General features: G+C 47.1%; 1 protein-coding gene across 6 annotated transcripts; it reads left to right on the top strand.

Annotated features, from left to right (window-relative positions):
• LOC109743374 (uncharacterized) lies at nt 1–5,556 on the top strand. Of its 6 annotated transcripts, none has more exons than XM_020302461.3 (6): nt 1–231; nt 858–2,918; nt 3,041–3,343; nt 3,439–3,579; nt 3,675–3,872; nt 3,977–5,556. In XM_020302461.3, the coding sequence occupies exons 2-6, from the start codon at nt 960–962 to the stop codon at nt 5,336–5,338; spliced, it is 3,963 nt and encodes a 1,320-aa protein (XP_020158050.1). In that variant the 5' UTR covers nt 1–231; nt 858–959; the 3' UTR covers nt 5,339–5,556. The 6 variants fall into 6 exon arrangements, with proteins under 6 accessions (XP_020158050.1, XP_020158051.1, XP_020158052.1 ...); XM_020302462.3 differs by having other exon boundaries at nt 3,980–5,556; XM_020302463.3 differs by having other exon boundaries at nt 3,687–3,872.
• Nucleotides 5,557–14,910: the final 9,354 nt, after the last annotated feature.

The raw sequence follows: 14,910 nt of genomic DNA on the forward strand, positions 1-14,910 counted from the left end.
TCTCCCGGCTTCGGCTCCCGCGCGCACGCATAAATACCTACCTACCGCGCTGACACAACAGAGAACGAACAGAGGAAGAAGACGAAGAAGAAGAAGAAGAAGAAGAAGAAGAATCATAGCGCTCGCGCATCGCCCGCCGGCAGCTGCATATTCGCCCGCACCCACCTTCGATTTCTCCCGGCCCGGCGGTGGTTCCTCGGATCAGATCAGATCGGATCGGATCGGATCAGAGTAAGCACCCCCTGCTTCTCTCTTCACCTCCTCCCCATTTTATATACTCTCTGAATGAATGAATGAAATGCTAGCTAGAGTATGCCTGATCGTGCGCGCGTTGGTGTCCCCTGAATTCCTCATGGAGGTTTTTATTAGTTTGGCTTGGTTTCGTTTCAGGCATGCAAATTTAACTCACTACTACATACATCTTCAGTCGCAACAATAACTAGTATCTTGTTTCAGATGCAGCGTCAGGCTGTTGTAACAACTTGTGTACTGGTAGTAAGTACATCAGACTAGCTAGCTAGCTAGCTTTGTGATTCCTTCTCACCATTGCCTCTCACCTGAATATCTTGGGACTAATCAACTAATAAATCGAGGTTGCAAACTCTTCCATTGGCCAATTCTTGCTTGTCTGGGGAACAACATCTGAATATATGCACTGTCCCCTGTTGTTTACAAAGTCTCAAATTCTTTCATCCAACCTACCATGTCACTTGGCGCACGGGCGGGTGTTCTGCTTCTTCATATGCAGTTTCTGTGATCTTACATCGGGGTTTTACTAGTGAGCTGTTGGCCTTTATATTGCATAAAAACATGGACCCTGTATGTAGACCATGACACTTATCTGTATTTTTCTTCAGTATTGCAGGTATCACAAGAGCAGAGTCTGATCAACAAGTCCCGGCATTTGTCCTACCAGTATATATAAAAGCTAGTAAACACTGTATCCAACAAATCACTACATGGATCCATACTCCTCATACTACAGGCATCATGCTCCCTATCCATATTACCCCCCTCCTGGCTGGGAGGCTGGGCACAAGCAGATGCCTGAACCGGACTGCTCGCCATGTCGGCCACCGTATCGCCCTTGGCCGTACAGTGCTAGCATGAATCACTCAGGCCTTCCAGAGTCCCACAGCTGCTGCAGCCACACATACCCTCCTGGTTACTACAGTTTCAGACCCCCATTTCCCCAAGAACTTCCACCACCACCTTATCCTCTATACTACCATGGTCCGTTCCCGCCGCATCATCATCCAAACCCCTACTCATCATCATCATACTTCGGCCCACTCCCACTTTATCCTGTTGATCAAACACCATACAATGGTTTTTATGACAAGTTCAAGAGCCATTGCTGCGGGTGTCCGAACCATGTTTGCCATGGAGATGGAGGGCAGAAGAGCAACGTGAAAATCGAAGAACACATGCCTGAAGTGAAGCCTGAGAGTAACCACAAGGGTGCAGACAATAATTCCAGCATAATTCGGAACCCAAACTACCAGTACCCGGTGATGTGGCTACCGTCTGGTGACATGAAAGACAACAAGGGTGGCGGAAGAAGCTTTGAGTTTCCACCTCATCTCTTCAGCAAGTGGTTTCCTCAGAGTGGAGAGAGGACAGAGGATGTGAAGCCAGCCGATGGCAGTCAGAAGGCGAAACAAGTTCAGTGGCCAATGGTTTGGATGCCACCAGGATATGGCGTTGAGACCAAACCAGAAGCTAAAAAAGAGCCGAAGGAGATCGAGCAGAGTCCAAAGAACACGCAAGAAGATCCACCTTCGCCGAAGATCAAGATTATTCCATTGTCATGGTTTGGAAATGATCATCATGATCAAAAGCCTGCTGCCAGGGATGGCCCTGGAGAACAAAATGGACGATCATCAGCGACGAGTCAGACTGCAGGCACGGAGCGTCGGCATGACACGATAGTGGATGGAAATTGCAAAACCGTCCCAGTTGTGCCCGAGAAACCAAACAGTGGAAATGAACCTGCTATTTCAGTTGTGCAGGAGAAACCAAACAGTGCGAATGAACCTGCTACTATTTCAGTTGTGCCGGAGAAACATGGTGTTGAGAAGAAGGTTCATACCTGCAGGACCATCCCGGTTATGGCTGAGGAAGAGAGTGATGAGAAGAAGTCCTACATGGGTGGAAACAAAGAGGAAAAGAAGGCCATCATTGTTCAGAAGGAGGGAGAAAATAAGAAAAGCAACAATGTTGAATCAACAAAGGCTAAGCCTTCAAAATTACCCCCCGTATGCTTGCGAGTGGATCCTCTGCCAAAGAAGAAATCAGGAAACACATCTTCAAGGTCATCCAACCAAGCAACCCAGAAGGTTTGTGAAAAAGTGAAGGATGTGAAAGAGGCCCATGGCAAGAACCAGGAGACAAAGCTATCAGAACATCAGAAAGAGGGTAAGATGCCGATTAAAGAGAAATCGTCTGATGAGATTGCCACAAATACAGGACCTAGGAATGTGACAGTGCTAGATGCTTCTGTGAAGCATGCGCAAGAGAAACAAGTTTCGACAAGCATGACTGATCAGAAGGTGCAACCTAGTGTCAGTGCTGAAGCGCAAGAAAATGTCAGTGCGAGGAGCTTGCAGGAGTGTGACAAAAACCGAAAGGAGGATGAGTTGAAGATCCGAAGTGAAGCTCCAAATTTAGCCTGCGAAATCAAGTTATCATCACCAGATGCCGCTGTTCGTATTCAGTCTGCATACAGAGGGTACCATGTACGAAGATGGCAACCTTTGGAGAAACTACGGAAGATCAAGAATGTACATAAACAGATGCAAGATGTGGAGAAGCAGCTGCAGGCCCTCGAAGCTTCTTCAAAGCAGCCGACGGAGAAAGAGCACATCGCTATTAATGAGACCATCATGAATTTGCTTCTGAACCTTGACACCATTCAGGTATTGCATCTTTTTAGCTTACTTTGATTTGATTCATTTTCTCGTGTGCCGAAAAATTGCACGCTAGCTAGGTACTTGGCCGTTGAATGGTGTTCGTTTTGATTCTTCATATACTTGTGCAGAACTTGCATCCAGTTGTGAGGGAGGCTAGGAAGTCTGTTGCTCGACAGCTAGTTTGTTTGCAGGAGAAGCTTGACTCTTTGTGCAAGAAACTGCCTGCTGAACCAAATCACCCTAAGAGTGAGGAAGCAAGTCTCACAGGAGTGGATGGGGAACAATTGCCTTCCTCAGTTAACTCCAACGAGTCTATGCACGATGAACTTTCATCGGAAGTTGCCTTGAAGTTGAGCCAAGATGGAGATTCTACTGAACAGAAACATCAGACGGAGGAACCAAGTACTGCAAAAGAAGAAGTGCAAGATGAAGTAAGTTAACTTTAGTTTTCAATTGTTTGGCATTCTAATATTGCAAAACCCTTCTGTTTTGAAGCGGTATATCTGACGCGCATCATGTCCAACAGGAGAAAGCTGCAGCAGCTGGTGAATGTCAAGGAGTACCACCGACGGATGTCATGCCTGATGCAGCTTCATCAGGACTTATCACTGAGAAGAAGCACCAAATTGAAGAGCCAGGCATTTTGAGGGAAGAATGTGCTGAAGAAGTAAGTTGTAGTCCTGTTTGTGTCGTCGGTCCGCATATGATACTTGTTCATCGGTTAGCAAGATGTTTTGTAGTTCACGGATTGAATGTTAACAGTGTTCATGTCAGCAGCAGAAAGATGGAGAGAAGGGTGAAGAATCATCAACGCACCACATCGAGCCATTGCATTATACACCTGCTAGGCAAAACTGCCACACTGAAGAATCAGATCAAAGGGTTTCTCGTACTACAACTGAGGATGGCAAAACTTCAATGACTACAGCATGTATGGACAGTGAATTGGCTGCTGATAATGTGAGTTTCGAATTTATTTATTTTGGAGATGGGTTTAATACCAATATTATCAATATAGAATTTTGTAACGAAAATATTAAATATTTTGTGTCTGATCGATGAAGCAGGACGGTTCGGCAGAAGGGGGTCAGGTGCAGGAATCTGCTCCCGTTGGTATCTCGTGGCTGAAACATGATGCTGCCCCTGCTGAAGACCAGTTCAAAGAACCAGGTGCTCCATCCCTTCATCTGGAGGATGAGGATTCTTCTGTGCCTTCAAAAGCTGCAGATCCACATGAAAATGATCCAGCCATTGCAGATGACTCCATAGCAATCATGACTCCAGCAGATCAACAAGAAGAGTCCGTCAATGCCGACATGCAGAAAGAAGTTGCAGAGACCATGGTTGATTCAGACAAAGAACCAAATGGAATGGGCGATGCCGGTAACATGGACTACGTTACCGGTGCAAATGCAGAGACCACAAAGCAAGAAAAAATTGGTTTGGTAGGACCAGAAGCGACAAGGCAATGTGATGTTTCTCATATGGGCGATTCAGCCCTTGTGGAGCAGCAAAATGAAGGTGGCTCTGCCATGGAAAATACTGTGAATGATGTCATTGGAGTGGAGCCTGAAGCCATTGCATTGGAAAGCAGAGTCGCTGCCATTGTAGAGGAGACTGAAGCTGTACCATTGGAAATCGATGGCAAGACCACCGAAAATACTCTGGATGATGCCGCACCATTGGAGAACAGAGACAAAATCATGGAAAATACTATGAATGTTGCAATTGGAGAGGACCCTGAAGCTGCTGTACCACTGGAAGTCGAAGGCAAGACCATTGAAAATACTCTGAATGATGCAGTTGGAGAGGAGCCTGAAGCCGTACCACTGGAAAGCAGAGTCAAGACCATGGAAAATACACTGAACGACGCAGGATGTCCGAGTAAAACGAGTGCTGAACCTGCCCTGCCTGAAAGTAGAGGCGACGGAGCACCATGTGAACACGGCGGTGCAACGGTTTACGCCAATCCTAACTCCAAGGTGCCTTCGGAGAGCCATGGTGGCGAGCAGAAGGAGCAGGATGATGATGGAGGTAAAGTAGATGTTTCTGAATCTCTAGCATGTGCAGTAGGAGCAAATTCTGCTGTACCTGCACAAGAAGCAGGCGAGCCGGAAGAAGGTGCTGCTGAAGGAGCATTTCCAGAGGAAGAAGAAGCAGCGGCTACGGCCCCTGCGACTCGCGATGATGGCCTGAAGAGCAGCTACGACGGCAACAACACAGGAGTGAGCGACGAGAACCAGAAGCTCAAGGAGATGCTGCAGAAGGTGCTCGCGTCCGGGAACGACCAGATGGGGGTCATCGCGGAGCTGAGCGACAAGGTGAAGTCGCTGGAGAGGAAGCTCGCGGCGCACAAGAGGAGGAGGCCCAAGGTGAGGGTGCAGCACCGGCCGGCCAGGGACGCAACGGCCAACGACGTGCACTGAAGAACGGCCATGATTGATCTCTGAAGCTTCAGGCTATGAAGCCTCCACCAACACTGTCTGTACTTCGTATGTACTCTCTCTCTAGTTACAAAATCTCTTATACGTATTCTGGTACAGAGGTACTGCTGTGCCATGCTGCAGTGTACTGTTAGCGGTTCACATGTACAGTTTAAGAGGGTGCTTGATATATGTGTACCACCCGTGTCTTATCCTTTCAACGCCTACTCGCCTCTCTCCATGTTTCTCTGCATCTCTCGCACATATCCATCCCCGCTCGCCTGGCTCCGGCCAGTGCCGCGGTTTCTCCGGCGAGCCCACCACAGGCGAGGCCCCCCTGCTCCTCTCTTCACCTCTCTTCGACGAGGATTTTCTCCTTTTATCTTGTTGAGCTCGTCGGCCCTCTCCTTTCTTGCTCCCCAACGCCCCCCGTGTGATGGACCATGGGTCGGCGGTGGGCTAAGGAGGAAGCACGCCGGGGAGCTGCACCTGGTTGACGGGAACAGCTACAACCAGCCTCGCCCGGAGCTGCAACCGACCACGGTGGGGAGATGCAACCGGTGGACAGAGGAGCTGCGACGGGTGGGTGACCACGACCACGGGCAGTCAACGGGGTGGGTGACCGCGACCCGACAAGTGCTACAACCACGGTGACCAGATGTTCGGACCAGCGCCTAATTGTGCTACTACAGGCATTTTGATTTCATGGAACCATTGCCCAATTTTCATTTTTTGCTACCACCGTAATATGCATTTGCTGGAACCATCAACATATTTTGCTACCATCGGTGTTTTAATTTTGTTGGAATCACGCCCAAATTTTTTGTTGCTACCACCATAATATTTTTTTGCAGGAACCATCAACATTTTTTGCTACCATCGATTTATTTGGTTTTGTTGGAACAACACCAAATTTTGGCAATTTTGCTATCACAGGCCTTTTGATTTGCTGGAACGAGCTTGATTTTTTGCTACCACTGACATCTTTGATTTTTTGCTTCAACAACGTCCATTTTTTCAATTTTCGCTATCAACACTTTCTAGTTTGTTGGAAGCAGCGCATTTTTTTTTGCTACAACCGCTGTTTTGGATGCGAACCACGGCATCCTCGCCATTGATTCTGGAGGGAGTGAGGGGATGGGCAGCACCAGCGACGGGCGAGCGTCGGCGGCGTTTGTCAACGGCAGACGCGCGCTGCACGACATGGAGGGGCTGCTGGAGGAGGGAGCGACGGCGTCCTGTTGGAGCCAGGCAATGACCGGCGACGAGGCGGAGGCGGCCTACTGCGCTGCGTGGGGAGGGAGGGCGTGAGGCGCGACCTCCTTCGAGGTCTACAGCCGGCGGGGCGCCCGGCGGCGCGTGAAACTACTCGCAGAGAGGGAGTTTTGGGGGGATCTCGCGGTGGTAGAAGACAAGGTCAACGAAGGGCGTGGGCTAGCTGGCAAAAACAGACGGTCGAGAACGCGCTAATCGTGCGGCTGCGGTGCGATCGGGCCAAATTTGTGCCGGCGCACCGGCGCCCAGCAGTGCCCTTTTTTGAAGGGGTGACTGCTTTGCTCCTATGTATTCTCCCAAAATCGTCACTCCATATATTTTTAGGAAGAATGGCGATTCAGGAAGAAACTGGAGAGGGGGCGATTCTGGAAGAATCGCCTAAAAGAACCGGCCCTCAGTTTGCAGTAACTGCTGACGTTGGGCCAACAATTTTCCACCTTTAAGCCTGTTTGTAAGCTAATGTCTCTCTCAGGTTGCGACAAATGGCGCACTGCATGCATGTCACTTGTCACAACATGAGAGTTTTTTTCGTAGATCCATTTATTCAAAACGTTTTATCTCTTAAATCGTGCGTCCAAATCTCAAACCGTTTTCACCATTGGATTGCTCGCGTCGAGAGCTTCAAATTAGATCCCACATTGACATGTTTTGACGAATTCTATTTTTTACGAAAAAACATACGGAAAAACCAAAGCGGGAGCACTTCTTTTTCTTTCTGAAAGAGGCAAGACTATGCCTCTTGCGGAAGCAAATCTGTGCCTCTACAAGAAGTAAACCCGTGTCTCTTGCAGACAAAAAAAACACATTTTTTTTATGTTTTAGAGAAGCAAGATCGTGGCTTCCGAAAAAGCAAATCCGTGCGTCTCGCGGAAACAAAACCGTTCCACTCGCGGAAGGAAAAAACGTGTTTTTTCCTTTTTCGGGAGGCACGACCGTGCCCCTCGCGTAAGCAAATCCGTACCTCTCGCGGAAGCAAAACCGTGCCTCTCGTGAAAGGAAAAAAAGTAAACGTCTTTTTTCCCCTTAACCGAGAGGTACGACCGTGCCTCTCGCGGAAGGAAAAAAACATGTTTTTTTTTTGTTTTCTGAGAGGCACGACTGAGCCTCTGGCAGAAGCAAAACCGTGTCTCTATAGAAGGAAAAAAATGCATTTTTCGCGCTAATTTTTTCGCTCAAAAGCAAAGAAAGACCGATGAAAAACAAAAAAGCCAAAAAAACCCATCCAAAAGCCAAAAACTAGTCCACCACTTATCCTAGCAGTTTTATGCAATGTGCGACCACCAGTGCTGCATATTTATACCCTTTGCGTCAAGCCATAGTTCGTAGATTGCATTTCATTGGCGAAGACAACCAACAAATCTGGAGGAAAGAACCCTCACGAGGACCCTTCGATGGCTACCGCACTCTGTAGGCCCACCACCACATGCAGAAGTGGTCACCACTGCTGGAATTTTGTCTATTTTGGGCCAGCCCAATAGCAGTTTCAGAAATTCCTAATAAATCCTAGAGGCCCACGCAGCCCATTCGTACAAGGCAAGAGGTGGAACTAATGGTTAGTCCCACATTGCTAGTTTGGTGAGAGTTGGACGTCCTTATAAGGAAGGATGTTTCCCCACATGTATGAGCATGAGAACAAGAGGGACATTCACGCGCGCTCCTCCTCCTCCGCCCGCCTCGCCATGACGCGCCGCGGCGCGGCGGGTTGCGGGAAGGAGCTGAGCCGATTTTGCCATGCACGACGAATATACGAAAGGTCACGCGGGAGCTGAAACCTCTCGCCTCCTTCTCTTGCGCCTATAAAAGGGAGGTCGCTCCTCTTAGAGAAACGCACCAGAACTTCTTCTTCCTCTCGCCTCAAGTTCCTGAGCACTGCACTGCTGCTGCGTCCTTCCCCATCCCGGCTTGCGGCGTGCACCGCAGGTCGGGACTGTAGGCCTCCGAAACTGCACCTCTTTGAGTCCTGTACGGGAGAAGGGTGGTAAGGTTTTTGGGGAGCGCTCTGCGCGACTACTGACCTTTCGTCACGGACGCCTCGGACTCCGACGACTACTTCCCCGACGACAACTTCTTCCCCGACGTCGACAACCTCTTCGACGACATGGCTGGCGAGGATGTCGACCCCAAGTCCAGTGCTACTGCTACTGCTGCTGTCCCGTACGTGTTCTTGTTCTTTCTGTTAGAGGTCCTGTCACAGTTCCTTGTTCTAGTGTTTGCCCTAGATATGTTAAGTTCTATTTCATATATGCAACTTGCTCCACTGTCTGCTCTAGATATGTCTGGTTACAGTTCATATATGCAGATACTATTTACCTTCTCTCTATCAGATCGCATGACTTGTTTTATCTCTGCTATATTAGTCATGCATTATCTAATATTTCTGTTAATAAAATCATTCGATAAATTGCTCATATTTCCAACAATCCAAAAACCTTATTATAGGTAATTTATCCCGAGTGGTTTTGCTGCTTCCATGAGACCACCTATGTTTGAGGGTATCCACTATAAGAGGTGGCGCGTGAGAGCAGTCTTATGGTTTCAAACCATGAGTTGCTATGATGCCACTCTTGGCAAACCTGAAGGAGAGTATGATGCTCAACAGGCACAAGCTTTTCAGAAAATGGATAGTCTGTTTAAGGTTGCTCTCTTGAGTGTTCTTTGTGAGAACATAGTTGATGCTTATGCATTAATTGATAATGGAAAAGATATGTGGGACGCACTCGAGGCCAAGTTTGGGGTCTCGGATGCTGGCACTGAGCTGTATATCATGGAGCAATTCTATGATTACAGGATGACTGAAGAGCGCTCCGTGGTTGACCAAGCTCATGAGATACAGTCATTTGTTAGAGAACTTCAGCACTTCAATTGTATGCTACCAGACAAGTTTGTTGCTGGAGGTATCATCACTAAGCTTCCTTCTTCGTGGAGGAACTTTGCTACCTTACTGAAGCATAAGAGACAGGAGTTTTCCGTTCCGGATCTCATTGGTACTCTTGATGTGGAAGAAAAGGTGAGAGCAAAGGACACACGTGCTCGAGGTATTGAGCGAGGATCTAGTGACAATCTTGTACAGAAGAAAAACTTCCAGTCCCACAAGTTCAAGAACAAGGGCAAGTTTAATGGTAAAGCAAAGTTTGATGGGAAAAACAAGGTTGTACAACACACAAACTTCAAGAAGAAGAATGACAAGAAGAAAGGTGTTTGTCATGTGTGCGGAGATCCTGATCATTGGGCTCCTAGTTGCCCTAATCGCTATGACAAGCGTCATCTTGGGAAAGGCGGCAAGACCGAATGTTGTCACTGGAGACACTGACATGAAGGATGCTGAGTATGGTATATTTCCCACTATTCTTTCAGCATGTCATCTCCTGATTGGTTGATTGGCACGGGTGCTAATGTGCATGTATGCGATGATATTTCCATGTTTTCGTCTTATCAGACCGCAGGAACTTCCACCGTGCTAATGGGCAACGATTCAAGTGCTTCTGTTCATGGTGTTGGCACATGGTCGATCTGAAGTTTACTTCCGGGAAGATCGTGCGGCTGAAGAACGTGCATTATGTCCCCTCCGTCAATAAAAATCTTGTTAGCAGATCTCTTCTGTGTATAGATGGCTACAAGCTTGTCTTTGAGTCGAATAAATTTGTAATATCCAAGTATGGAACCTTTGTTGTTAAAGGCTATGAGTCAGGACGCCTGTTTCGTTCATCCTTATCAGACGTTTGCAATGAAGTTATTAATCATGTTTGCAACAGTAGTGAATCAAATGTGTGGCATTCACGTCTTTGTCATGTTAACTTTGGTTGCATGTAGCGACTAGCAAAGTTGAACTTAATCCCTAGTTTCACCACTGTCAAGGGATCTAAGTGTCAAGTGTGTGTGCAAGCTAAGCAACCACGTAAGTCTCATGTGAGTGCGGAAACGAGAAATCTTGCACCATTAGAGCTCATACATTCAGATCTATGTGAAATGAATGGTGTCTTGACAAAAGGTGGAAAGAAGTATTTTATGATGTTAATTGATGACTCCACTAGATACTACCATGTGTATCTTCTAAAATATAAGGATGAGGCTTTGAACTATTTCAAGATTTATAAAGCTGAAGCAGAAAACCAACTTGATAGAAAGATCAAGAGGCTTAGGTCCGATCGTGGTGGAGAGTATTTTTCAAATGAATTTGATTCCTTTTATGCGGAGCATTGTATAATCCATGAGAGGACGCCTCCCTATTCACCTCAGTCAAATCGGGTCTCTCCAAGGCATGGTGGGGGGAGGCGATATTGACGGCATGTCATGTCCTAAACCGAGTTCCCACAAAGAACAAAGAGATAACTCCATTCAAGGAATGGGAGAAGAAAATGTTAAAGCTCTCTTATCTACGAACTTGGGGTTGTTTTGCGAAAGTCAATGTGCCAATTCCAAAGAAGGGCTAACTTGGACCAAAGACTGTGGATTGTGTTTTCCTGGGATATGCTTTTCATAGCATTGGTTATAGATTCTTGGTTGTAAAATCTGAGATACCTGGAATTTTGTCTGTTTTGGGCCAGCCCAATAGGAGTTTCAGAAATTCATAATAAATCCTAGAGGCCCATGCAGCCCATTCGTGCAAGGCAAGATGTTGAACTAAAGTTTAGTCCCACATTGCTAGTTTGGTGGGAGTTGGACCTCCTTATAAGGGAGGATGTTTCCCCACATGTATGAGCATGAGAACAAGAGGGACATTCACGCGCGCTCCTCCTCCGCCGCCCGCCACGCCGAGGGTTGCGGGAACGAGCCGATGTCTAAATTTTTGCCACACACGATGGGTATACGAAGGGAGCTGTCCGTTCGTTTTGTCTCCCTCGTTTGCTTCATCTCCCGTTGCTGGCCTTTCGCCTCCTTCTCTTGCGCCTATAAAAGGGAGGTCGCTCATCTCAGAGAAACGCACCAGAACTTCTTCTTCCTCTCGCCACAAGTTCCTGAGCACTGCGCTGCTGCTGCGTCCTTCCCATCCCGGCTTGCGGCGTGCACCGCAGGTCGGGACAATAGGCCTCCGAAACCACACATCTTTGAGTCATGTTCGGGAGAAGGGTGATAAGGTTTTTTCAGAGCGCTCTGCGCTACTACTGACCTTTCGTCACGGACGCCTCGGACACCGACGACTACTTCCCCGACGACGACTTCTTCCCCGACGTCGACAACCTCTTCGACGACATGGCTGGCGAGGATGTCGACCCCAAGTCCAGTGCTACTGCTACTGCTGCTGTCCCGTACGTGTTCTTGTTCTTTCTGTTAGAGGTCCTGTCACAGTTCCTTGTTCTAGTGTTTGCACTAGATATGTTAAGTTCTATTTCGTATATGCAACTTGCTCCACTGTCTGCTCTAGATATGTCTGGTTACAGTTCATATATGCAGATACTATTTACCTTCTCTCTATCAGATCGCATGACTTGTTTTATCTCTGCTATATTAGTCATGCGTTATCTAATATTTCTGTTAATAAAATCATTCGATAAATTGCTCATATTTCCAAAAATCCAAAAACCTTATTATAGGCAATTTACCCCGAGTGGTTTTGCTGCTTCCATGAGACCACCTATGTTTGAGGGTATCCACTATAAGAGGTGGCGCGTGAGAGCAGTCTTATGGTTTCAAACCATGAGTTGCTATGACGCCACTCTTGGCAAACCTGAAGGAGAGTATGATGCTCAACAGGCACAAGCTTTTCAGAAAATGGATAGTCTGTTTAAGGTTGCTCTCTTGAGTGTTCTTTGTGAGAACATAGTTGATGCTTATGCATTAATTGATAATGGAAAAGATATGTGGGACGCACTCGAGGCCAAGTTTGGGGTCTCGGATGCTGGCACTGAGCTGTATATCATGGAGCAATTCTATGATTACAGGATGACTGAAGAGCGCTCCGTGGTTGAGCAAGCTCATGAGATACAGTCATTTGCTAGAGAACTTGAGCACTTCAATTGTATGCTACCAGACAAGTTTGTTGCTGGAGGTATCATCACTAAGCTTCCTTCTTCGTGGAGGAACTTTGCTACCTTACTGAAGCATAAGAGACAGGAGTTTTTCGTTCCGGATCTCATTGGTACTCTTGATGTGGAAGAAAAGGTGAGAGCAAAGGACACACGTGCTCGAGGTATTGAGCGAGGATCTAGTGACAATCTTGTACAGAAGAAAAACTTCCAGTCCCACAAGTTCAAGAACAAGGGCAAGTTTAATGGTAAAGCAAAGTTTGATGGGAAAAACAAGGTTGTACAGCACACAAACTTCAAGAAGAAGAATGACAAGAAGAAAGGTGTTTGTCATGTGTGCGGAGATCCTGATCACTGGGCTCCTAGTTGCCCTAATCGCTATGACAAGCGTCATCTTGGGAAAGGCGGCAAGACCGCTAATGTTGTCACTGGAGACACTGACATGAAGGATGCCGAGTATGGTATATTTCCCACTATTCTTTCAGTATGTCATTCTCCTGATTGGTTGATTGGCACGGGTGCTAATGTGCATGTATGCGATGATATTTCCATGTTTTCGTCTTATCAGACCGCAGGGACTTCCACCGTGCTAATGGGCAACGATTCAAGTGCTTCTGTTCATGGTGTTGGCACATGGTCGATCTGAAGTTTACTTCCGGGAAGATCGTGCGGCTGAAGAACGTGCATTATGTCCCCTCCGTCAATAAAAATCTTGTTAGCAGATCTCTTCTGTGTATAGATGGCTACAAGCTTGTCTTTGAGTCGAATAAATTTGTAATATCCAAGTATGGAACCTTTGTTGTTAAAGGCTATGAGTCAGGACGCCTGTTTCGTTCATCCTTATCAGACGTTTGCAATGAAGTTATTAATCATGTTTGCAACAATAGTGAATCAAATGTGTGTCATTCACGTCTTTGTCATGTTAACTTTGGTTGCATGTCGCGACTAGCAAAGTTGAACTTAATCCCTAGTTTCACCACTGTCAAGGGATCTAAGTGTCAAGTGTGTGTGCAAGCTAAGCAACCTCGTAAGTCTCATGTGAGTGCGGAAACGAGAAATCTTACACCATTAGAGCTCATACATTCAGATCTATGTGAAATGAATGGTGTCTTGACAAAAGGTGGAAAGAAGTATTTTATGACGTTAATTGATGACTCCACTAGATACTACCATGTGTATCTTCTGAAATCTAAGGATGAGGCTTTGAACTATTTCAAGATTTATAAAGCTGAAGCAGAAAACCAACTTGATAGAAAGATCAAGAGGCTTAGGTCCGATCGTGGTGGAGAGTATTTTTCAAATGAATTTGATTCCTTTTATGCGGAACATTGTATAATCCATGAGAGGACGCCTCCCTATTCACCTCAGTCAAATCGGGTCTCTCCAAGGCATGGTGGGGGGAGGCGATATTGACGGCATGTCATGTCCTAAACCGAGTTCCCACAAAGAACAAAGAGATAACTCCATTCGAGGAATGGGAGAAGAAAATGTTAAAGCTCTCTTATCTACGAACTTGGGGTTGTTTGGCGAAAGTCAATGTGCCAATTCCAAAGAAGGGCTAACTTGGACCAAAGACTGTGGATTGTGTTTTCCTGGGATATGCTTTTCATAGCATTGGTTATAGATTCTTGGTTGTAAAATCTGAGATACCTGGAATTTTGTCTGTTTTGGGCCAGCCCAATAGGAGTTTCAGAAATTCATAATAAATCCTAGAGGCCCACACAGCCCATTCGTGCAAGGCAAGATGTTGAACTAAAGTTTAGTCCCACATTGCTAGTTTGGTGGGAGTTGGACCTCCTTATAAGGGAGGATGTTTCCCCACATGTATGAGCATGAGAACAAGAGGGACATTCACGCGCGCTCCTCCTCCGCTGCCCGCCACGCTGAGGGTTGCGGGAACGAGCCGATGTCTAAATTTTTGCCACGCACGACGGGTATACGAAGGGAGCTGTCCGTTCGTTCTGTCTCCCTCGTTTGCTTCATCTCCCGTCGCTGGCCTTTCGCCTCCTTCTCTTGTGCTTATAAAAGGGAGGTTGCTCATCTCAGAGAAACGCACCAGAACTTCTTCTTCCTCTCGCCACAAGTTCCTGAGCACTGCGCTGCTGCTGCGTCCTTCCCCATCCCGGCTTGCGGCGTGCACCGCAGGTCGGGACAGTAGGCCTCCGAAACCACACATCTTTGAGTCATGTTCGGGAGAAGGGTGATAAGGTTTTTGCAGAGCGCTCTGCGCTAATAATGACCTTTCGTCACGGACGCCTCGGACACCGACGACTACTTCCCCTACGAGGACTTCTTCCCCGACGTCGACAATCTCTTCGACGACATGGCTGGCGAGGA

The sequence above is a fragment of the Aegilops tauschii genome, chromosome 4, assembly GCF_002575655.3.
Source record: "Aegilops tauschii subsp. strangulata cultivar AL8/78 chromosome 4, Aet v6.0, whole genome shotgun sequence".
Taxonomy (NCBI): Eukaryota; Viridiplantae; Streptophyta; class Magnoliopsida; order Poales; family Poaceae; genus Aegilops; species Aegilops tauschii.